Source organism: Dryobates pubescens, chromosome 12 (genome assembly GCF_014839835.1).
Source record: "Dryobates pubescens isolate bDryPub1 chromosome 12, bDryPub1.pri, whole genome shotgun sequence".
NCBI lineage: Eukaryota > Metazoa > Chordata > Aves > Piciformes > Picidae > Dryobates > Dryobates pubescens.
The window spans coordinates 16941444-16964401 of record NC_071623.1 but is presented as its reverse complement, the minus strand read 5'-3'; the positions used below and the strand labels follow the sequence as shown (position 1 = coordinate 16964401).

At 41.7% G+C, this 22958-nt stretch overlaps 1 protein-coding gene across 2 annotated transcripts; it reads left to right on the top strand.

The window, feature by feature from the left end:
- The first annotated feature begins 67 nt into the window (after positions 1–67).
- Positions 68–22919, top strand: RRP1B (ribosomal RNA processing 1B). 2 transcript variants are annotated; one of them, XM_054165925.1, is made up of 16 exons: positions 68–286; positions 6034–6116; positions 7034–7091; positions 7796–7881; positions 8589–8650; positions 9899–10028; positions 11440–11504; positions 12017–12180; positions 12719–12819; positions 13644–13741; positions 14242–14261; positions 14626–14751; positions 15646–16388; positions 19657–19800; positions 20510–20576; positions 21629–22919. In XM_054165925.1, the coding sequence occupies exons 1-16, from the start codon at positions 154–156 to the stop codon at positions 21817–21819; spliced, it is 2271 nt and encodes a 756-aa protein (XP_054021900.1). In that variant the 5' UTR covers positions 68–153; the 3' UTR covers positions 21820–22919. The 2 variants fall into 2 exon arrangements, with proteins under 2 accessions (XP_054021900.1, XP_054021901.1); XM_054165926.1 differs by lacking the exon at positions 19657–19800 and having other exon boundaries at positions 69–286.
- Positions 22920–22958: the final 39 nt, after the last annotated feature.

Sequence of the window (22958 nt, the reverse complement as noted above, 5' to 3'; positions counted from 1 at the left end):
CGCTACCCGGCGGCGCCGCTTCGCCCAGCCACATCTAAGGCACCCTCCCTGATTACGAGGGAGGCAAGCGACGTGTCTGTCGGTGACGCCATCAAGTGGCGCTCGGCTTGGCCCGGCGCAGACGGACGGACTCGGACGGGACGGGAACAGGCCATGGCTCCTGCCGCTGTGCAGCCGCCCGAGGTTCAGTTCGCGCAGCGGCTGGCCGCCAACGAGAAGCGCATCCGCGACCGTGCCTTGAAGAAGCTGCGGGGGTACCTCAGCCTCCGGACCCAGCGCCCGGCCGGTAGGGCCCAGCACGGCGGGGTGGTCCGGCATGGCCGTGCCCGGGATCGGTGGGACAGACAGGGACTGCAATTGTTAAGGCTGGGGCCGAGGCCACGGCCGGGACCTGGGCATGGACCTGGGCCGGGGCTGACGCAGTTGCCGTCAGCGGTGCGGGGCGGATGCGACGGCGGCCTTGGCAGGCCGGGAGGGAGTGCAGAAGCACGTGTGGCGAGAGCCGGGACGCGCCTCCTGTGCTCCGGCCCGCTCTCACCGCGGGACCACGGCCTCTGGGTTTTCTGGTTTGATTTTTTTTTTCAGTTGGTTTTGTTATTGTTGTTATTTTGGGTTGGGTTTTGGGGTTTTGTGGTTTTTTTCTGTTTTTTTTGTTTTGTTTTGTTTTGTTTTGTTTTGTTTTTTGTTTGGCTGTTTGGTGGGGTTTTTTTGTCTGAGGAGGAGAGAGATTGGTTTTCATGTTTTACTTGTATGTGCATGTTTTGTCGCAGACAGTATTTGCCTCGGAGACCCCAGAACTGCCAAGCGCACTTGCCAGCAGTCTCAGAGGGACAGAGGGCCTGTCGGATCCTCGCCCATAAAGTTGCCTCACGGGCACAGCATTGGCTCGGGGCTGGAGGATCTGCTTGGCCCAGAGTTCAAGTCTTGCTGGCAGTGTTAACATTACTGGGATCAGTGTGGTATATCTCACATGCTCCTTCCCGAGAACAGGATGCAGATGCAACGAGCTGACCCAGACTGTTATATAGAGCATGTAGTTTAATTTCCTGCTACGCTGCATGATAAGGTGGTGGCTGCAGGTTTCCATGACTGATATGTATAATGCAGTCGGTTTTCTTGTTACCTGTTCAGATGATCTGTTACCTCCACATTCATCATATAAGAAGCTTTTTTCCCAACAGTTTTATCTTACTCAGATACTGTTGCCTTAGAACCAGGAGTGCAGTGCATGGACACTCCAGTGGTGAGCCTGGAGACAGCTTGTGTCAATCTTACTGGTTTTGGCTAATGAGTTTGAAGCAATGCCAGTTTAAAGCCACCTGCACCCAAAAGTGCCTCCTGTGCACCCTCTTCATGTAAGCACAGGTGACAGGAGGTATACGAGGTCAGTCACAGCATTGTATGAACACATGGATCCAGTTGAATAAGTCTTCCTATTGGAGTGATAAAAAGCACAGTGCAGAGATGCCCAAGAGATTCTGTGATGTTTCAGGACTGTTTTTTTCAGCATACTCTTGCAAGCTGGACACAACATGGGAGGGAGACTGGTCACAAGCATTTACAGAACATTCTGACCTGGTAAATGTTCCTGCAACATTTGGGAGACAGTTCCTTGGCTTTGAGAAAGCCAGTCTAGACCTGACATCCCAAGAGCTAAACTGAAATTTGAATGCTGATTGAACCTGAGTTGATTCCTTGAAAAGATAACTGGTCAATTGATGTTGCTCCTTCCCTTTACCCTCTTCTCCTTGCAGAGAGTATTTGATTCATTATCTGCATTTGACAAAGAATGCATAAGAACAGCCTTATAGGGTCAGGCCAGAGAGCCAAATTGTCCATTATCCCATTTCTGAGAGCTATCAGAGATCTGGGGGTTATCTAGGGACCAGTAAGAGTAAGTGGAAGGTGTACATTACATTCCTACCAAGTACATCATAAGCCTCCAGCTGTTTTCACCTCTGGAGACTTCCTAAGCTGGACACAGCTTCTCTGTGTTGAGTAGTGTTCTATACATCTCTTTGCAAAAGCACAGATTCCTTTGAGTTCCTGGAAGAAGCCTGCCAGATGGACAGCAACACCCTAATTGAGGAAGAGGTTGCAGGTTAAACTGATACTGGGAAAGCACCACAGGGACGTTTTCAGTTGGGATGTAAACCTTTTCCATGTTCAAGCCAATCCACCATGAAATGTATGAGTAGGTGTCTGCATTTAGGCAGTGACATCTGCACCCCACCCCTCCAAGAAGGGGAATCAAGAAAAGGAAAGGAGATTCATGGATTGAAATGGAAATTGGTTTAAGAAAATAATAATTAAACCTCTAATATTAATACTAATAAAAGTACACACAGTTATCTCATATACTGGTTGTGAGCTGTGCACACCCAGAAGTGGATGCATGATATCAAGCTCTGCAAGTGCCACAGCTCTAGCAAAAGCACAGCAGTCACAGCAAACAGGGGATTAGGCTTCGTGAGCAGAGTGATGGTGAGACCCTGGAGGGATAGCAACTGCTGGGGAAAAGAGATCATCCCCAGCAGATTTTGCAGTGTATAGTGAACATGACATTTACATTATGGAATGCTTCCGTTGGCCAGTTTGGGTCAACTGCCCTGGCTTTTGCTCCTGGATTTAGCACCTGGCTAACTCAAGACTGCTAAAGACTTCGTCGTTATGGAGACCTGCATACTGTGGCTGGCCATGAACAAAACCAAAGTGTCTTACTAGCTTTATTGTCACCTAAACTGGTCGTGCAGCCTTCTCAAAAATACAGCTTTCCTGATTTAGTTCTATAATTCTATCCCAGTGAAACCAGGACCATAGGAAACAAGGATAACTCAGTTCCAGAACTCTTAGATTTACTTACTGTTATGTGCTACTGAGCTAGTAATGTTAAAGCAAACATGATCTTATTGGGAATTGGAGAGAAAGTGTTATGTTCAGGAGAGATTTATTTTTCTTTTTAAGTTATTTATTAGTTAGCAGATGTGGTGGTGCTCATGAGAATCGTGCTGATCACAATCAGCCCCATCCAGCTGGTCCCACCACGGTGAGCCAAAATACTGCCTGGCACAGTTTGTGAGGAGGTGGCCACAGCTGGGCCAGAGTGGCCCCGATCTGCTGAACCAGTGGTTATTTACTGAGAAGCTTGTACATGGTTTAATTAACTTTCCCACAGCCCACTCCCCTCAAGCCCACTGTTTTGTCTTATTTTAACAGATGGTTTTTTCCCCAACTGCTTTTCCCATCCGCTTCAAAGATACAGCATTTCATTATCTCCACTCCCATCCTTTCTCATGTGATTCGAGGTGCAGCATCATTTATCATACTCCAGGCTCCCACACAGGCAGGAAAGACATCTAAACATACCCTTGGGTTCCCACAGCAGGTTTATGTCCATCCAGCATTCTCAGATGTAGGAGGCTCACATGTTAGATAACCTAACTTGAAGAGCTGAGAGCACATTAGCTTTTGAAAGAGGTGGTGGAGTTCACCTGATACTCACCTCATTTGTGTGTTTCCTAGGTAGGCAGGACTACTCAGTATGGTCTGTGCTAAGGCTGAATTACAGGTCCTTCTGGGGAAACTTGGAAGAGCTCTTAATTTTCAGCAAGAAGTTGAACTCCACAGAAGTTATTATGTGTGTAGAAGAGCTTTGATGAGCACATTATGCTGTGATGAGCCCAGGGAGGTGTTGGAAGCCTCATCCCTGGATGTTTTTAAGGCCAGGCTGGATGTGGCTCTGGGCAACCTGATCTAGAGGAGAGTGTTCCTATGCCATGGCAGGGTGGTTGGAACTAGATGATCCCTGAGGTCCCTTCCAACCTTGACAGTTCTGTGATTCTGTGAATGTCTGCCTCACTCACGAAGGCAGCTACTGGTTTTCCAAGGTGAGCCTGCTTGGGCACAGCCCCAGAAAGGCTACTTTGGGGAACTCAGGGCATACTCTCTGCTACTATGGCTGGGCTGGGGGGAAGGAATTTGGAACAAAAATAGAAATGGGTAGATTCAGATTGGATGTTTGAAAGAAGTTCTGCACCGTAAGGGTGGTGAGACACTGGAAAAGGTTGCCCAGGGAGGTGGTAGAAGCCCCATCCCTGGAGGTTTTGAAGGCCAGGCTATATGTGGCTCTGAGCAACCTGCTCTAGTGTGAGATGTCCCTGCCCATGGAACTAGATGATCCTTGAGGTCCCTTCCAACCCTGACAATTCTGTGATTATTCCTGGGAAGTGGTCTTTTTTTTTTTTCTTTCCTGTTAACTATCTTGAAACAGAAGAGCATGCTGCACTGGGCTGATAAGAGGAGAATATAAAGACATTACTGAATGAATGGGTGAAAGGATAATAAATAAAAGTAACTTGTAGTAAAAGAGGAACGATTGCTGAGTGGTTTCCTGTCTGACAGAGTGGCACTTACTTGGGCCCAATTCTATACAGGTTTTATCTAATTTCTACTGAAGAGTGCCTGTGTGCATCTGGTCCTTGGAAGTAATCTTGAATAGGAAAGACTGCAAGAATTTTAATGATGGCAGTGTTAAAACAGGTTAAATCCCAAGCAGAAATGCTGACAAGGGTTGTTTTAATGCAGCAAGCACGTCTTTAGAGAGTGGTCATAGCATCACTAGTCCAAGCTCCCACACTGTACCTAGGGGCAGAACTAAACCAAATATATTTCTCAAGGCACCTTTAAATTAAAGAAGGCCTCAATTTTTTTGCACTATGGTTCCTAATATAATAGATTCAGGTTTTACAATAACCTCCCTGAAATGATAATTGTTAGCCAGCTGTGGATGGTGAGAACAGGACAGATGAAGTTGAAGACCCCCATCTTGGAAGTTCTTTTTGGAGTGACTAGGATAAGAAAATTACTTTCAAACATTTTTATCAGGGTCTTTTGTCAAGTGGATGAAGGACAGCCTAGGACACTCTAAAAAGCCCTCCGTGTATGAAAAGCAGCTCCATGGAAGTCTGTAGTCCTTGGACAGGGAAGAATTCCTGAGCCATGTTCATAGATAGCAGATGACATCCCCTAGACATAAGCCTAATGTTTGATGCCCCTGTACAGTTAAAACTGCATGGGAGGTTAGGCCTGCTTCTTACTGCTAAGTACCATATAACTCTGTTGGGAGTTAATTTTAACATTTCAATAAATATTAGATCATTGAATCAAATTGTTTCATATTTCATCTTAACATTACTGCCAAATCTAAGTTAACCTTATAATTAATGTTGAATTTTCCTAGATACATTGCTTCCTATGTAACATTTTGCATATTCCCTTTGCTCAGCTCTGCTTCCTTCTTTTCAGCAAAGCATGACAGTGGACAAGTTAACTAACATGTTGATGGTTTTTTCCAAGTGGAGAATGATGCAGTTGTTGTAATTGCTTTCAGATGACTTGGTCCAAGGAAGCCATACTCAGTTTAGATCTAGCAATGGGGCTCAGACTTTGTGATTGGCAGATCCCTGAGAAGTTTTCAAAAGTGACAGTGACCTTTTTGGAATGAATTTGAGCTTACTGATGATGATTACATTTTTAACCTGATTTTTCTTGAAATTGCTTGAGTACTTAATAGGCCATAGTTTAAAAGTGGCTGTAGTAAGTTACTGTAGCTATCTTGTAATGGTACACTGTTATCATTTTACTTCCCAGGAATGTATCTGATGTCATGAGTAATCCAGTTTTTAAAAGGTTCTTGAGAAAATATTGCAGGCAGTAAAATACTATTTTCCATGTGGTACTTAACCTTTATAATGTGTGATTTTGATTTATCTTAATATTCATCTCAAGCATGATTTCTTTGAAATCTTTGTTACTTTGGTACAAGGTAGAAGCTTACAGACACGGAATCATTGAACTGCCACAAGCTGACTTCCACTTCCTCCGACCACTTCCACTAGGAACCAAGATTTACCCAAGAAAATATAACAAAAATAAAGAAGAAAGCAGGGAACAGAGGGAATTGCTTGAAAATATTTTGGTGCAAATTTGGTAGTTGTTTTTTTGATACTCCTTCAGAGTTCTTTTGGACTGCAGGTGGCTTCAGCCAGGAAGAACTGCTGAAAATATGGAAAGGCCTGTTCTATTGTGTGTGGATGCAGGATAAACCTCTGCTGCAGGTATCCTAACTGGTTTTATGTTTGCTTGAGTGGATCTCTTCTAGAGGTACACAGACATACTAATTTAGAACAGTTGAAATTACTGTAGTGAATTTTGCTCACCTTTTCTCACCTGCTGGTGATGCGTGGCATGTACAGGAGAGGTGGCCATAACCCAGTGATTTTCACTACACAAACAGAAGCTTAATAGCATCATGGTTGAAGTCACCCTCTGAATGGCAGGTATAGCTGTTAACCTTCCAGAACCAGAATTGAAATATCTGCTGTTATTTGGTGGAACTAAGCAGTAACAGCAGATTGCCCTTAATTGCAGCTACTAAGTATGTGCAACCTTTAGTTAGCCTAATTGGAACGGTTGACGCTTACTTTTCTTTCGTTAGCTTGGTAGCACTTCCTCTACTACCACCTTTGTTTCTACCGGTGACTTTTGTCAGATGCTGCCAGTTTGTGTCCCTCCTTTCAAAACATACCAGTTTTGGAGTACCAGATCTTAGTAACCTCACTTAAACTTTGTTCATACAAACAGACAAGTGATTTGAAAATTGATTGTCTCACACATAGCATAGAGAGCTCCACCTAGAATTAAACTACATGAAAACAGTACCCCTAAAGTGTTGCATCACTTGTTGATTCAAATACATGGGATTTTTCTCCTAATTTCATTTTCTCTATTGTCAAAAAGATGATTTGTGCAGAGATAGATCAGGCGAAATGAACAGGGCTTGTTAACCTTGAATCTTCTCTTACGACTGATCTAATCCAAGTGGAATGATAACTACATTACTAAAGCAGCTGTTAACAAATAGTTCTCATTAGGAGGAATGTTTCATGATATTTGTATTTCTTGTTGTTTGCATGTTTTGTGAGGAGACCAAGCTCTGCAGCACACTATACTGACTATATCTATTTACTTCTAGGAGGAACTTGTAAACAATATCTCACAGCTTATCCACATCATCCAGAATACAGAGACTCGTAAGTACTAATGAATTATCTAATACTTTGTAAGGTACTTTCCTCTGTGGGGATTTAGAGGCCACTGTCACAGTGCTGTAATAGAGACAGACAGAGAGAGGTGCTGCTTTGGCTTTCCTTTCTTTACTTTTAGTCCAGCTGGTGTATTAAGGGAAGCATGAGATGCAGTTTATTTTCAGTGGTGGTGGGGCAAGAGTTTTATCTCCAGTGTGATATCAGTGAGCAGAAAGGGTAACAAAGCAAACTTGTCCCCTTACTTTGCCATTCTGCATAGACTTAGTTGTTCTGTGTATTTCTTACAACCTTCTTTCCTGAGCTGTTAAGAACCTAGTGTTTAAAATTCACTTGGAATAGAATGCTCAGTCAGTGTTAAATCTTGCATGGGTAGAAATGAGTGTAGCATGGATTTTTTGCTCTAACTTTTGTGTATGTAACACAAAACAGATAGAAGTCTGTCCTTGAAATTGTATTTGCCTTTTAAACTAGCTGTGTGCCTTTTCTTGTGTTGTTCTGAGATTTAATTGATCTGTCCTGGTACCCATTTGAAATGTGTCTTCCTGCAGCTCTGTCCCTGTCACTAGGCAAATCCCTAGGAAAATAAATCCCTTTTTCACATTTAGGTGTTTTTTTGAGATTCTTTTAGGTTAGTAAAATAAACCATTGTGCCAGACCTGCAGATAACTTTTTTCCTTACTATTTCACAGGACACCTGTTCCTTCAGACATTCTGGCAGACTGTGAACCGTGAATGGAACGGGATAGACAATCTGCGTCTCGATAAGTTCTATATGGTAATGCTAACTCTCTTCTAGGTATTTTTGGCAAGAAAACCTGCTGGTGTGCTGGAAGGCAGCTTGGTCTGCACTTGCATTTATGTATATTTTAAGTGAAGACAAGTGACTGTGTTCTTGATGTACTGCAAGAGATCCTTGTTTTAATGGCCCTTTGTCACCACCTCAGATCTAAAAGCTATCAGTGAGAGAAGAATCTTAAAAGACCTGCCTTTTGTAAAGAACAAAATGACATTTATCATCGTCTTTGAAAGAAGTTAATTGCAGGCACAGTCACTGCAGGGTTTTGCTTCTCAAGGTTACAAAAAATCAAGTGTTTCAGTAAATGAAGTTTTGAGCTAGTTTAGTGTAGCTATTTCACACATGTCTGTCTCATTTCAAGTTTCAAGTAAATAAAATTATTACTGTTACCTGACACATGTTCTTGTCTCCAGAAATCAGGACATTGGAGCAACAGAAAGCTGTACAATAGAAATGGTTGTGGATTTTTCTGTGTTCAGGATATGAAAACAGTTTATTGTCTTTTGAGCTTCACAGCATTCTGTTGCTTGACATGAAAGACAAGTCTGTCAAAATGATCATTATGAGAAAGCTTCCCACCTTGTGCTACAAAGAGGTTTACTAAGAAGTCCATTCATGTTACAGCCACAGTGATTCCTTTATCTGTTCTCGTGAGCAACATACGTAACGAAGTTTGTACTTTGCAGCTAATGCGTATGGTTTTGAGGCAGTCCTTTGAAGTGCTGAAGAGAAGTGAGTGGGATGAAAGGTAAGCAGATTTCTGAACAGAGTTGTATCGTAAAGAGGTTGCCCAATTTACTTTTATCGAAGATACTTTAATTTAATAGATCCTTATTCTCCCTAGAGAGTGCTGTCACGTAGTCTTAGCACTAAGGCCCAATGGAATGGAGGGATTAGACAGGGAACCTGTATCACAGAAAATACAGAAAAGGAATTTGGTTTTGTTGGGTTTGGTTTTGTTTTTTGGTTGACCTGCTTTTCTGATTGGCTATGATTTACTTTAATTTTTATTTCACTGAGTTTAATCATGGTGACTTGATTCTTGTTAAGACAGAACTCCTTAACTGCAAACTGGCTATGCATCAGTGGTTTTGTTTGTGTGTCTCCCATACTTGATTATCAAGTGGCAAGTAATTGCAGTCACCTTCTCTGTCTAGAGCTCTTGTGCCGCTGCTAAGCTTGGTCTATGTTTAAGCTTATTAAGAGCTTTGAGTCTTTTTGTGCTTGATAACCTCAGTTATCAAAAGAAAAAAGTACCAAGTGCTGCTTAGGTGCAGCCATTACAGTGTGTCTCTGAGCCATATGTTTGTTAGTACTACAGAAGTCAGTAACTGAACAGAGCCACAGTTCTGCTTGTGCATAGCTCAGTCACTTCTGGCTTGAGCTCTTGGGATGATGTGTTTTGTCTGCTTAGTTTAGCCTTCAATCTGTTTTTCAGTGTAGTTATTCTGGTCTGAGGGACAGCGGAGAACGTGCTTCATTGAAGGCAAAGTCTGCATGGTTGAAATGAGTTTGAGAAGGATCAGTGTTAAATTTAATTCTTGGATGTGAGCCAAAATGAAAATTGTTTCATAAAATAGACGGGTGTGAGGCGTTGCCAGTCAAAGAGGGATGAATGTGATGCTACGCCTTTGGACTGCCCTGCTCAAATTGCAAGATCCCTCCTCTTACCCATCAATCGTGTGACACAGTAAACTTCAGTCCTAATTAAGTTGTGAATTTTAAAACAGTGATTTTCATTGCAGCAAGCTGCATGGAGTGGACTATCTGATGCTACAAAATCATGTAGACTGTAAGGAGTTCTGACTGTGAGTGGGCTTTTTTAGAAGCTTGCTGAAAATTGGTCACTGGATTTATTTCTTACCAGTATTGCATAGCCACCTTAAAGAACTGGTAAAACTATGAATGACTGGAGTTTGTTTTCAAAGCAGAGAGAACATGAGTGATTAAATATGAATATCTTGCCCTTCTTTTACCTCTTTTCTTTTTATTTCAGACTAATTGAACCACTCCTGCAGCTACTAATGAAAGAAATTATGGACCCAGACAGCAATGCTCCCACTGGCATAAAGTTTCATTTCATTGATATCTATCTGAATGAACTGGCTAAAGTTGGTGCGAAGGAGGTTAGAAAATATGTTGAATTTTCTTCCCAGTTCATGTTAGCAAGCAGCATTTTAGAACAAATTTACTTTTCAGATCATGTATAACAACTTTAACACAGCAATATTGAATAAGCGTGAATAAGATTACTTGCTACAATTTATGCTTTTACTTTTGCTCACAGTGAAAATACAGTAGTTTTTTCTCAAGTTCCTGACTAATGGTTCCAAATTAAGGCTGGAAATAGTGATTGGAAAATTAGACCATCGTCATTTGTTGAACAGGAAGGACTTAACATCTTTTTTCTTCTGTGAACAGCTTTGCCAGTCAGTCTTTGCTTTTGCAAAAACTGACATAAGACCTGCTCATGGTTGATTGTGTAACATCTAAATGGAGGAAGAAATGGAGCTTTCAAAGTTGACTAATACTTGCTTATTGCCAGCTTCAAACTTTTGCATTGAGCAATTTTCCCCCTACATCCGGTTGTTGCTGATATCTGTCCTTCCCTGCTGTATATCGCTGGTATAGTTGCCCTTAATTTTGGTAGATGTTACAGTGATGCAGAGTTTTGCAGCAACTGGAAGGCTGTTACTGCAGCTGTCGCTGCTGACCTTCTTCCAAAGCGTCTGTCTCCGGTTACTCCACTAGGGCGAGCTGCTCGCCGCCCAGATGTCCTTTCCAGCCTTCTGCTCATTCACCTCCTCTTGTTTCTGCCATCTGATACATCGCCTTGCAATGGACAAAGCTGTTAGCAATTTTCCATTTGTATCCTTTGCAGTCAGTACTGAAAGCAATTCTGCCTGCAGCTTTTATGGTGCTGTGTCGTGGAGTGTCAAAGGAATGTCTGTCTGTGCAAGAGAAGTGCCTGCACTTGAATCCCAAAATAATTTCTGCTCCTCCACAGGCACACAACTGCAGCTAAGCCACTCAAAGGAATCATGGGGAATTAATCCCCTGCACTGTTTGATATCACAGCTGATGCTCATAAACTGAATTCAGGGAAGGGTTTTTATCTTTAGTACTACTGTAGCTGACAGTGTTTTGGTCCAAGCAGTCCAGTTAAGAGAAACATGCATCTTACTCATGTCTGCTACAGATATTCTTGGTGAAAGTGCACAAATTATTTAACTGCTCTCTGCCTCATGTTTCCTTGTCTAAAATAAGAAGCTTTGTTATATTTCTGTGCTCAGTATATTAAAGTCTGCAAAGCACTCAGCATTTTTGTAATGCTTTCAGAGACTATCTGAAAATTAGTGGTAGTAACTGTAACAAGAAGTCACTGGATACTACTGTGAATTCGAATTAGATAGTATGCTGAAAAGCTTTGTCTTACCTTCTTAAAGAAGGTCCCCCTACAACAGATATTCAAGAACTTTGAATGTATACCTACAGTATTTACTGTACTCATTATGTTTTATCTTTCTATTCCTGCAGCTCACAGCAGACCAGAATCTCAAGTTCATTGAACCTTTCTGCAAAATTGCTGCCAAGTCAAAAGAGTAAGTTTAATGGAAGGATAAATATTCTATAAGAATCAAGAAATTTTGCATATGACACTGCAAATGGTAATCAATGGATTGAAGAAGAGTCGTAGTGTAACTTGGGAATGTAGAGAAAGCAGGATATTTTACTAATGATGTGCACAGTCAGTTACCAAACTCGTCATAGATTTATAAGAACCATATCAATCTGTGTTGGTTGGTTTTGTCTGGTTATTTTTTTCAAACATGCATGCTGAACTGGTTAGCCAGTTTGTTGTTGCAGTGTAATATAGAATAGCATATAAACGGTGAAATTTAAGAAGGAAATATTGGTAGGATGCTGTTTGGGTTAAAGGGCTTCATTTTAGGAAGTGACAGGTTCACGTCCCTCAGCTGGAGAGCTAGATGTTCTTCTGCTTTCTCTTACTCCTTTTCCCTGTGTCCCTCAAATTTCCATTTTTTTTTAATGTGAAGGAGAATGGTATATATGATTCTGCCTTTCAACTCATTTCTGCTCTCTTGAAATACAGTCGATGTATGCTGCATGCCATAGCCACTGGTATCTTTGAGGTCATTGTGGATCAGTCTCCCTATGCCATTGAGGACCTAATGAAAGAACTGGGTAGCAACAGTGATGAGGAGAACGACTCTGGAGGAGACAAGGAAGAAAATGAAGAGGTGCTTAAAACCAAAGGTGAGGGGAAAATTCTAAGTAGCCTTGCTGGAATTGAAAAATCCCTTTCTTAAAACTACATTTCTGCTCTGAGCCAGTGAAACACCCATTCAAGATGTTGTAAGGGTAATTGTATTTTCCTGTCTTCCTTTCAGATGTGCTCTAAGTGATTCCAAAAGAAAAGTCACAAATATCAGTGGTCTTTATAAAACCAGGCAGCATCAGTTTTCTGCAGTGGTGCTAGATAATAACCCACTCTGGCTTTTAGCTCTTGGATGTCCATAATGTTTATGAAGATGAGGCTTTGGGAGTTTTAAATCAAAATAAAAATTAATTAAGTTAAATAAAAATAGAAATCTGAGCTTTTTTTTTTTAAAGGAGCCACATCACACTTCAGTTATGTATTGCATAGTGGTTGCATAAAGTAGTTAAATCAATCCAGGTCCACAAGATGACATGGTGAAAAACACACCTGATCTTCTGTCTACCAGGGCAGTGTGTGCTATCTTGGTTCTTACAAACTAAACATTAACATGCAGTCTGGGTTTTTTTATAACAGACAGAGGCTTGTCAAGAAAATCAGCAGAGAACTGTGAAAAAACAGAGGATGTTTGTGAAAATGATGATGATGACAACGATGGTATTGGGACTGTTCTTCAGGTTTGTGGCTTGTTTGCTCTGTTACTGATACTCTCTCTTAGTTTTCTTTTTTTCCCCCCATTCCTTTCAAGAGGTACAGAAGTAAAAGGTGTTAATTGGATAAGCATGTTACAAAATACTAATTTTCTGCTTTATTGTAAGGTGCTGTTTATGTGGTGTGTACTCTATGAGTAGTTTATAAGGAAATAAATCTATATGTAAACTCTGATTTGTTTCTTCCTCTCTCCCATACATTCTATTTTCTGCTCCTCCCTTCCTGTTTCAGGAGTTCAAAAATGTATGGTAAAAGCCAAGTCACTCTGGGTGGTGGAGCAATCAGCCTAAAGTTCATTGACAGTAAAAGTAATGGAAGATGGGATACATAGGTGAGAGGGTAACGCTGCAATTTGGAGTTGGTTTAGACCCAATTCCAGTACAATACAGTGATTTTGACAGATCCACCCATCAAACATGCAGGCAGACAGCTTGCATGCATCTGTGGCTCTTAAGCAAGAATTAGGACATGACACACTTTGAATCTGATGTTTAGCTAAATATTTGTAGGAGTTTTGAAGTTGGTTGTCCTCTGTCTGGAGTGAAAAGGATAGGAACCTTTGAGAAAGTGACCCTGAGTTCAGTTGTTCTGTTAATGAAGCAACCATCTGTAATATTCAGTATATATGTGTAAAGGGGGTGCAAATTTCAACAAAGAAGTACTTGCAGTTTAAAGGAGGAGACTGATTAAAGGGTGTGTACGCTGCTTGCAGTGTTGCTGCAAGTTGCACTGGGTTATCTTTCATGAATAAGCTCACTAAGAAAAGCTATATCCTGCTTTCCTCCAACAGTTTGATTATAAGGCTGTTGCTGACAAACTCTTTGAATTGGCAAGCAAGAAAAACACACCTTCCCATAACAGAAAGCGCCTGTACAAGCTGGTCAAAAAGTGAGTCCTACTGAAATACACCTTGCCCTCAATTTTTCTTTTGCTTTCTTCCCACCCTTGCTTGCCCTGGATAACAGGTTGGACGCAATGATCTCAAAGGTCTCTTCCAACCTGGTTTATTCTATTCTATTCTGGTCTAAGAGAACATGCGTAAGCTGCCCGATGACTGTTCCTTGTTGGTGCTAGTGAACTGCAGCTAGCTGAGGTGCATCTACACTAGATTGATTTGTACTGCAGGAAGTGGTATGTCATGTGAGTTACAGGTATAGGAGAATGTTAAATTATTGTTTTCTCCATTCTTCCATTTATTTGGGTTGAGTTTTTGAATTTCTGAGGCAGATCTCTTCTGGAATGAGCTCTTCGTAACTTCCTGTGCAAAATATGTTCTTACTTTGACAAAACCTTAAATACAGTGACACTATACTGCCAGTGTTAGTATTGATACTAAAACACTAATTCTGTTCTGGTTTCCCTTTTCTCCCTTTCCTCCCCACCTCCAGGTTCCAAGACTTATCAGAAGGTAAGAACTGAGCAGCATACAGAGACAGTAGATTCTTTCCATTAAAGAATACATAATGTTCCTGTACAATGTGTATCAATAACAGTGTTTTGGGGAGGTGTTGGGGTTTTTAAATCTTGTTAAGACACATTACATGGTTTTGGTCAGATGACCAAATCCCCTTCAAACTTTAGGCAACCTTGTACTTTGTCCTTAAATGAAAGATAATTATGTAAGTAGGAATCAATCATGTGATTTTCTTCTAGGTTGAGTGGGGAATGAGGAGCTGATTTTCTTTCTGTGGGAGTTATGCTGTATGTGAACATAACTGTTCATAGAAATAGAACTATTAGTTTTCAGATACTTTTTCCTTCCTATTCAACAGGAATCTTTCCCCAAGATATTCCTGAAGATGTTTCTACAGATGAGGATGATGATGAATTTAGTAGGAGAAGGCGAAAGAAAAAAGGTGTCAAGCCCTGGGAGAAAAACAAATTGGAGGAAGTAAAAGGTAAGGCAAGATCGGCCTTTGGATGCAGGCAATTTACAGTCCCTTGTGTAAGTTGGCAAAGTATTAGCTACAGGCTGTTCTGAAGCAGGCAAACCTGTTGTTCAGGATGTGCTGATTTTTATCGTGTTGCGATGAAGTATAGGTGATCCTTCTGTGGCAGGGGGTTGGACTAGATGATCTTTTGAGGTCCCTTCCAGCCCCTAACATTCTGTGATTCTGTGAAGGTGAAATATGAAATTAAGGTCTCTTTGGAAGTGGTGGGAGTTTTGTTACCCATTTTGAAGCAAGCATCACCTCTAAATTCAATCAAAAGCAAACTGGAAGCAGCTGTTTGCACTGCTCCATTGAGCAGTCCCGTTTACTGTAGGAAAACAGAAGCACGTCAGTCTTCTTAAAATGGGATGACTGTCAGAATGTAGGAATTTGGGGGGTTTCTAGGAAAGTGAAGAGAGTTACTGAGTACCACATGCAAGTATCTCTAGCATCACAGCTTCTATTGACATAACACAAGCCAAAACATACTCAAAACCATCTCACCAAACTACTGAACCCCTGAGTTGCCTTTCTGATGGACTTAACAGGTGGATGGTAACAACATGTTCTAGTGGTATTGCTCCGCAAAATAGGATTACCGCAGGGAATGGTTTAGTTGTTAGCTGTGACAAAGCAAAATCAGTACAATATTAATTAGACCAGGCATCAGAAGAATGCAGTGTCCTAACCAGCTGTGATAGTAAAACTTGTGCTTACTGATAGCAGGAAAATGGTATGCCTAGTTAAAAAGGAAAAAAAAACCACACAAAAGATAGAGAAAAAGAAGTAGAATAGAGTTGTTGTAAACCCCTGTGAGTTTCACATCTGTGTTACATGGTATTCTTTTTGCTGTGGCTTTAGAGGATGAACAAGAGATGTCAAGTGAGAAGAAGGCATCAGTTGCCCAGAAGAAAAGGAAAAAAAGGAAGAAGAGGGACAGCCCAAGTGCTGATTCTGGAACAGCTGATGGAAAATGTGAGGAAGGAGCAGCTGAAACATCTGGGTCTAATGATTTTAGCCATGGTGCCAGAAAGGTGCCAGAAAATAACAAGGAAAGGAAGAAAAAGAAATTGTTAGTAAATGAGGCAAGTAAGACCACGAATGTAGCAACTGACAACAGAGAAAATCACAGCCTCTCTGTGCAGCAGAGTCAGACTGACACAGAAGAGAGTAGAAAGAGTCAGCTGAAGAAAACGAACACCAAAGTGCAAAACGTTCCTGTAAAAGCAGCACATCAGAATGGACCAACTAATGCCAGCAAGGCAGAGGATGTCAGCCCATCCCTCACACCAGTAGCTACTAAGGTTGTGAAAAAGAGACAGAAAGCAGTGGCTGTCCTGGTGAATGGGGATAACCTTTTGCAGCAAACCAATGTGAAATCCAGCAAGGAAGGCTTGCTGGGGACCCTGTCGGGAGATGCAAACACTGAGTCTGTGCCCTCCAGAAAGGCAAAATTGAAGACAAATCTTGTTGGTTTGGAAGGGATGAAGGTCTCCAGCCAGAAAGCAGCAGCCTTCAGAAAGAAGAGAAAAGTAAAAGATGCACTAAACTCTGTTGAAGCCAATGGAGTTCTGGAGACTGCATGCAAGAAAAGCAGGAAGGGGGTACGTATGTCTCCTTGCTTCCTCTGCCTTCATGAACTTCCAGGCTCATTTTCAAATTTGGTATTACCTTTCTTAGTGTGGGCCTTCATGGGCAGGCTGCATGCTGATGCCATCATGCATTGTCACCAAAAAGAACTCAATTCCCCAGAAATCCATACCAACCAACACAGTCTGTGTCCTCCTGTGCCATGGCACTAAAGCTTGTGCCAGCTATTCAGCTGAAGGAACTCAGCTAGATGAAATTGGGATGAATATGAAGTTGTCTTATTTTTTTTGTCCTTCTCTAAATTACTCTTTTGCATTGGGTCTCATGCAGCATGCTCACAAAGGGCATATTTTGGCCAAAGGATGAGTGTGGGAAGGTGGAACATCCATTTTTCAGCAGCTTAGACTAGTATACTTAGATTTGTATATTCTTCTGAAATTGCCCACAGCAATTCAAAAAGTGGCTTGTTTTGATAGTTCACTTCTGCATCTTAAACAAATTGTTAGTGCAGTGTGAGGAAAGAGTGAGCAGAGAATACGACACTGTGATTAATCAGTGGCTCTATGATTACCTTTATGAGTGATCCAGTGTCTTAAAAAGACAATACTGAAGTTTTTCACCAGGGAGGTCTAACTGTAGTCTAAAACTTTGTCATACTGTTTCAAAACAACCTAGGATTTTTTCTCTCCACCTCCCACCTCTGGTTTCTTCTTGGCAATAAGTAGAATAGGATTGATTTTTCGCTGCAATTTGAGAGTCAAGAAGCATTTTACACTCTGTATTTTTAGTAGCATTGCAAAGAGAGATACTGCAAAGGTCCTTCACTCTTCTGCCACTGAAATTCTTTTAACTGCTCATATCCTGTGTGTGTTCTTGGAAGTCTTGCTGACAGTCTTGCTTTGGTAGAAAGGAAATTCATAAAGCATAAATGAGATTCAGAAGACAAAAAACATGCTGCATCTTCCTGTGACTACAACATGCATGTTATTAGCCTATCAGCTCACCTCTGACTTAAGCTTAAAGCTGTATCATTAGTTAAGCAGAGCAGCTTCATGGATGAACTTGAACTAACCACTTAGTCCTTCAAGGGAGAAAAAATACATTTTGAAATATTGTTTAAATAGTGTTAAAAGAACTTTGATGAAGAGCCACAAAGATGATCCAAAGGATGAAACATCTCTGCTGTGAGAATAGGCCGAGGGAGCTGGGGCAGTTTGGCCTAGAAAAGAGATGACCCCAGGGGGAACCTTATAGCTGCCTTCCAATATCTGAAGGGATCCTACAGAAAAACTGGAGAGGGACTTTTCATAAAGGTGTCTAGTGATAGGACAAGAAGGAATGGTTTTAAGCTGAAGGAGAGTAGGTTTAGACTGGATCTGAGGAAGATATTCTTCATTACCAGGGTGGTGAGACCATAGAATAGGCCGTCCAGGGAGGCTGTGGATGCCTTCTCCCTGAGTGTGTTCAAGGCCAGGCTGGATGAGGTCTTGAGCAGCCAAGTCGAGAGGCATCTCTCGTCATGGTGGAGAGGCTGAAGTAGATGATCTCTGAGGTCCCTTCCAACCTAACCCATTCTGTAATTCTATTTTCTCTTTTTTGATGATTAAGTACTGAGACAAAGAACTAAAACATTTCTCTCCCCAGTATGCAAACTGCAATTTTTCACTGCAGAGTTTTCAAAGTAGGAACCATTGGCCTTGTCTCCTGTTGCCTAAATATTCTATGTTGCGTATCTTGTCTGTCTTTCTCTATGAAACTTTAGTTTCTAAGAAAACATGAATATGCCACCCCATCTCTGTAGAACTTTGCTGCAATTGGCCAGCAGGTTCAAAGACCTGCAATAGATTCAAGATGAATCGATCTACCTGAAAGCTTCATGAAAATTGGTTGTTGGCACAAATTAGCATAACTGCTGAGGGAAAGGCAGCAGCATGACCCCAGCACTTGTCTGTCAACTGGCTAGCCAGTAACTACAAGGCTAGCATGCTACTCTTGCCATGTGTAATTCCAAGTAAACTGCAGCATTTTCTGTTTCTTGACCAGTTCAGGTAGCTGTGTGTGCATGTGTGCGTTGAGTAGGAGCAGGGGGACAGAGGCAAGGAGAGTAATTTGAGAGCTGAGTCAGTAGGAGAATGAGAGTATTGGTGTAAGAAAGAGCAGGGTAAAGTTACACTGCACAGATGTGAAGGAAGTTAGCTTTTGCTAATTGTGTTTTCATTGCTTGATGTATGCTTCATTTCCTGATTTTTGTTATGCAATACTGGTCTTATGCCCAGAAATCATGCTTGCAGAGGCAACAAACACCTCCAAAGAATTAGCTCCATATATCAAGAGGAACGAGGAGAAGGCAAAAAAACAAAAACCAACAGACAAGTTCAGTATTATTTCACAGTTGTCTCCAGAACTCAGCTAAGACTTAATGCTTTTTCAATTTAATTGAAGCAGAAGTGATTTTCAAATTGAAAGAGGTCATATCCCCTGGAGATATTCTAGAGCATGGCTGCAAACTGCTTTTTGGCTTTCACATCTGCAGGTTGATGTGAAGCATGGCTGAACTTCCCCTCACCAGTAGTCCACAGATATCTGGAGCCCATAGACAATAGGTTGGATAGCATTGGAGTAGTCCACTTTATTAGTGGCAGTGCCAGTACAGGTCCTAAGAATTGCCTTGTGCTGGCGAGAATTGTTTTTAATGGCAATCCTCAGGATGAATCTGAGGCAGCAAACTGGTAGCAATACACAGCAGCTGGACTCAGAGTATGGGCAGACTTCATATTCCACTCTTTTTTCTCCATAGTATCCTTTTTGGCCTAAAGCTGGGTTTGTTCATTAGTTGCATATCTTATGCATCCAGAGGTACCGCAGAAGAGATTTTGTTTAAGGGCAAGAAAATAAAAACAAACCACCAAAATCCAGCACTTGTGTGCAGCAGAGCTGGGTCAGTTGTAAGGCAGCCTCACACCCATGAGGAAAGTGTCTTCATTTGCACTCCTGGATGTGCCAGACAAGTATTACAAGTTCTTCCTTCTTTACTTTGCAGTGACCTTCCTATTTCTGTGCAGAGCTTGCCTTAAATGCCTGTTTCCAGTCATGCTAACTGCAAAATTAACTCCTGAGGGTTAACCATGATAATTAGTTTATTTGAGTACCAACAAGCTCTCTCTCTCAGCTGTGGCAATATTTACAGAGGGCATGTATGGTAAGCTCTGATGACTGCACTAGGTGTAGGTAACAACAGTACTTTTGTATTGAGAGCTATTTTTTCCTTTTCCTCCTTTGTAGGAAAGCAGTGTTGCTCTATCATTGAAGAAAAAGAAAGCAAAGCTAGGAAATGATTTTGTAAAATTTGAAAAATCAACTTTACCAAAGCCACTGTTCTTCAGGAAAGCCAGAAGTACCATCTCCTCCAGCAGGCCGTCCATGCAGGTAATGCGATCTCACAGAGGGCAGCTGGGTCTGGGCACAGGTCTCTTCACAAGCTACCTGCCCCAGCACAGGCTGTGACCTCAGTCATGCTGTCTTTTCTGCTCTGCACCAGTTTCCTAACACAGATAACACTGGAATTGCTGTTGCTATAGAGCCACACGTGACTCCAGAGTTTCACAAAATGAGTTGTAAGCATCTTTAAAATCTCTTCTTACTTCCCCCTTGCTTTCAAAAATGCCAAAAGGACACCATTGTGAACCTGCTATTTAATGAGAAAGCAAAAGCATAAAGAGGCTTTCAGGCTTGCTAAGGGACTTTGAGCCTCTGTTTCTTCATATTTGTGGAGGCTGGCAATAGTACAGGCCTCCAGCATACTCTTTTCTAATCATTTTTAACATAAAACATCTTTTCAAACCCACTTTGCACTTTTGAAGCCTGAATGCAGTGGGGTCAGTAATACACAAATATCTTCTTGTCTGTTGTTAAGTAGTGATGTTAGAGAGAGTATGTGATTTCTCTGCAAATGGAACATGATTGCTTTTGGCTAAAAACAGTGCTGTCTTAGCAGGGTGTGCCAAAGGACTGGGGAGGTTCTAAAATGGAGGGACGTAAGCTGCTCTGCGACAGTTTTGATGGGATGCATATAAAAGAACTTGTAGCACTGCCTCAGAAATCTTGATTTATTTCATGTCTTTTTTGTGTTTTACAGCTGAACAAGCTGCAGTCATCCAGCTCCAAAAAAGTCACCTTTGGCTTGAATAAAAACATGACTGCTGGTGAGTCTAATGCACCCATATGTCTTCACACTCTCTCATGTAGCCAGGGAAGGGGAAATCTGTATGCACTCGTCCACACTTACACTCTTCACCTCTCTAGAACAGGATGATTTCAATCCTTTGTTATCTCAATATTTGCATATATTTTATAAATGATCCTCAAGTTCCTGTCCAGGGGAGATGGTAAAATTTAGGACAGTAGGTTGCAGATGGAACCTTATATATAGAAAACAGTGCAGCAGGTGACAGAATTCCCTTCCTGAGCTGCCCGCTTTGCAGAGCACCTCTTAGGAAAACGTGCAGTTCACAATCTTCATTGCTCACTTCTGTTTCCCAGGAGAAAGGTGATGATATGCTGATGACCTCAGGCTGTATAACAGCAAAGTTTCAGGTTTTTTTCTTGATTACTTCTGATTTCCTTTTGGTAGTAAGTGGATAAAAGTGAGTCCCCTCCTGCATCACCTGTGTAAGGAGGCAGTTTTTTCCCTGGTAAATAAATGTCTTGCTACACAGCACAGAAGTTTACTCCATGTACCCATTTCACGTCTTTTAACTGATGTGCTGTAGGCCAAGTTCAAACAGAGAATGGTGGGGTTTGATGTATGTGTTTATGTTAATGTAACACAGCTGTATTAAGAGAACAAAAATGCTTACTTACCAGCAGAAAGGGTAACCAGGAATCTAGAGCAGTGGTGTTTAGCAGTCATAATAGAGCCACTTATTGTCCATCATCAGCTATTAAACAAAAGCTTCTCAAGACAGCTAGAAGAATTGTTTCTGAGAGTCTTTGGTGGTCTGTGAAACCATGGGGAATGGTTCACATCCTCTCTGTGGTTTGCAGCAGGCTCCATTCTCAAAGGGTCTCTGCTAAGAGATGTTCTTCACCACCATCTCTACATTTTTTTCCCAATGACTTGGGCTTCTGATCTTTAATGGCAAACTTAAGGATCCAACACAGACTTCCAGGGTTGGACAATTCCACAGTTGCTGGGCACAACCAATTACTCCATGAAGCAGTACTTCTTTTAACTTATTTGCTTGCTTTTCAACAGAGTTTAAAACGACTGACAAAAGTATACTAGTGAGCCCAGAGGGACCCTCCCGTGTGGCTTTCAATCCTGAACAGAAACCCCGTCAGGGGGTGCTGAAGTCACCCAGCTGTACCCCGACAGGAGAGCCTCAAATGAAGAAACAACTTACTGTCTCAGCTAAGAAGAGAGCAACTGCTGTGGGCTTGTTCTAAAACAACAGATTGTGGCCTACTTTTGTACAGGACATTTTGCTAAACTAGAATGTTCTCTGGAGGTATTTTAAACTTCCTTATTTTTTTAAGTTAATATGAATTGTATATACAAAATTCTGGTTGTGACCTGGGACAACGCTATCGTGACACCACTTCAGCTGTATTTTGCAATGCTTGTCTTACCTATTTACAGAAAAGAAACAAAACTCAGTCTCTACTCAGGTTTGGCACACCCTAGTCTGGTCTTTCCTCATGTCGTTCCTGAAAGACTCGTTCATTGACTTAAGGAATGTTCTGGGATTGATTGTTCTGCTGATTTTATTATTATTATTTTTTGAGCCAGTTTAAGAGAACTTCATGCTATTAAACTGTCTTTCACGGGCCAGGGTTTCAAATGGAAGAAGACAATGTATATTTTAAACCTGCTAGTTGATGTGTTTTATGATTTGACACCATCCTTTTTCCGGCGTTACCCTTGGTGTCCTATTAGTTCTTCTTCTGGAAATAGCAATTACCTCATGTCTCCCTCTAATGACAGCTGGCCTTTGGGTAGCTTTACAAATAGTACACAAGCTTTCTCTGGGATAAGAAATGCCTCGCTGTTCAAGTGGTCGCTGTTGCAAATAAACCTTCACAGCTTGGTTGCCTGCTTAGCTGAGAACAGTCACCACGTTATTGTCAGTAACACAAGTGCCAAAGCTGGCTTACGCCTCTGATGTAAGCTGGCTGCTTCTCTTTACTGTAACTGAAGAGTAATGCTCTCGCACAGGAGAGCTCCTTGATATTCCCATGGATTCCCCTTCACCCCCACTGCTGTCTTTCCTGGAGGTCTGACAAGACTCTTAGTTTTCTTCTTTAGCAGCTGGTGTCACCACATTGTACTGGAGCTCAGATCTCGTTTGGTGAATGAACCTCTGATTGTCCTGAAGTGAGCTAGATCCGTGTAGTGCATCTTCGGTTAGGACGCACATCTCTCTGTAAAAGCTTTGGTGCCTCTCAACAAGGTGAAACTTTACAGTCCAGACAGCTTGCGTTTGATTTTGATGTAGAACCAGAAGAATTCTTTCTGCAGCATTTCCTGGTGCTAAGTTTTTATTTGCATATTACTGCTGTGCATGGGTTTTGTTTTTTGTTCACTA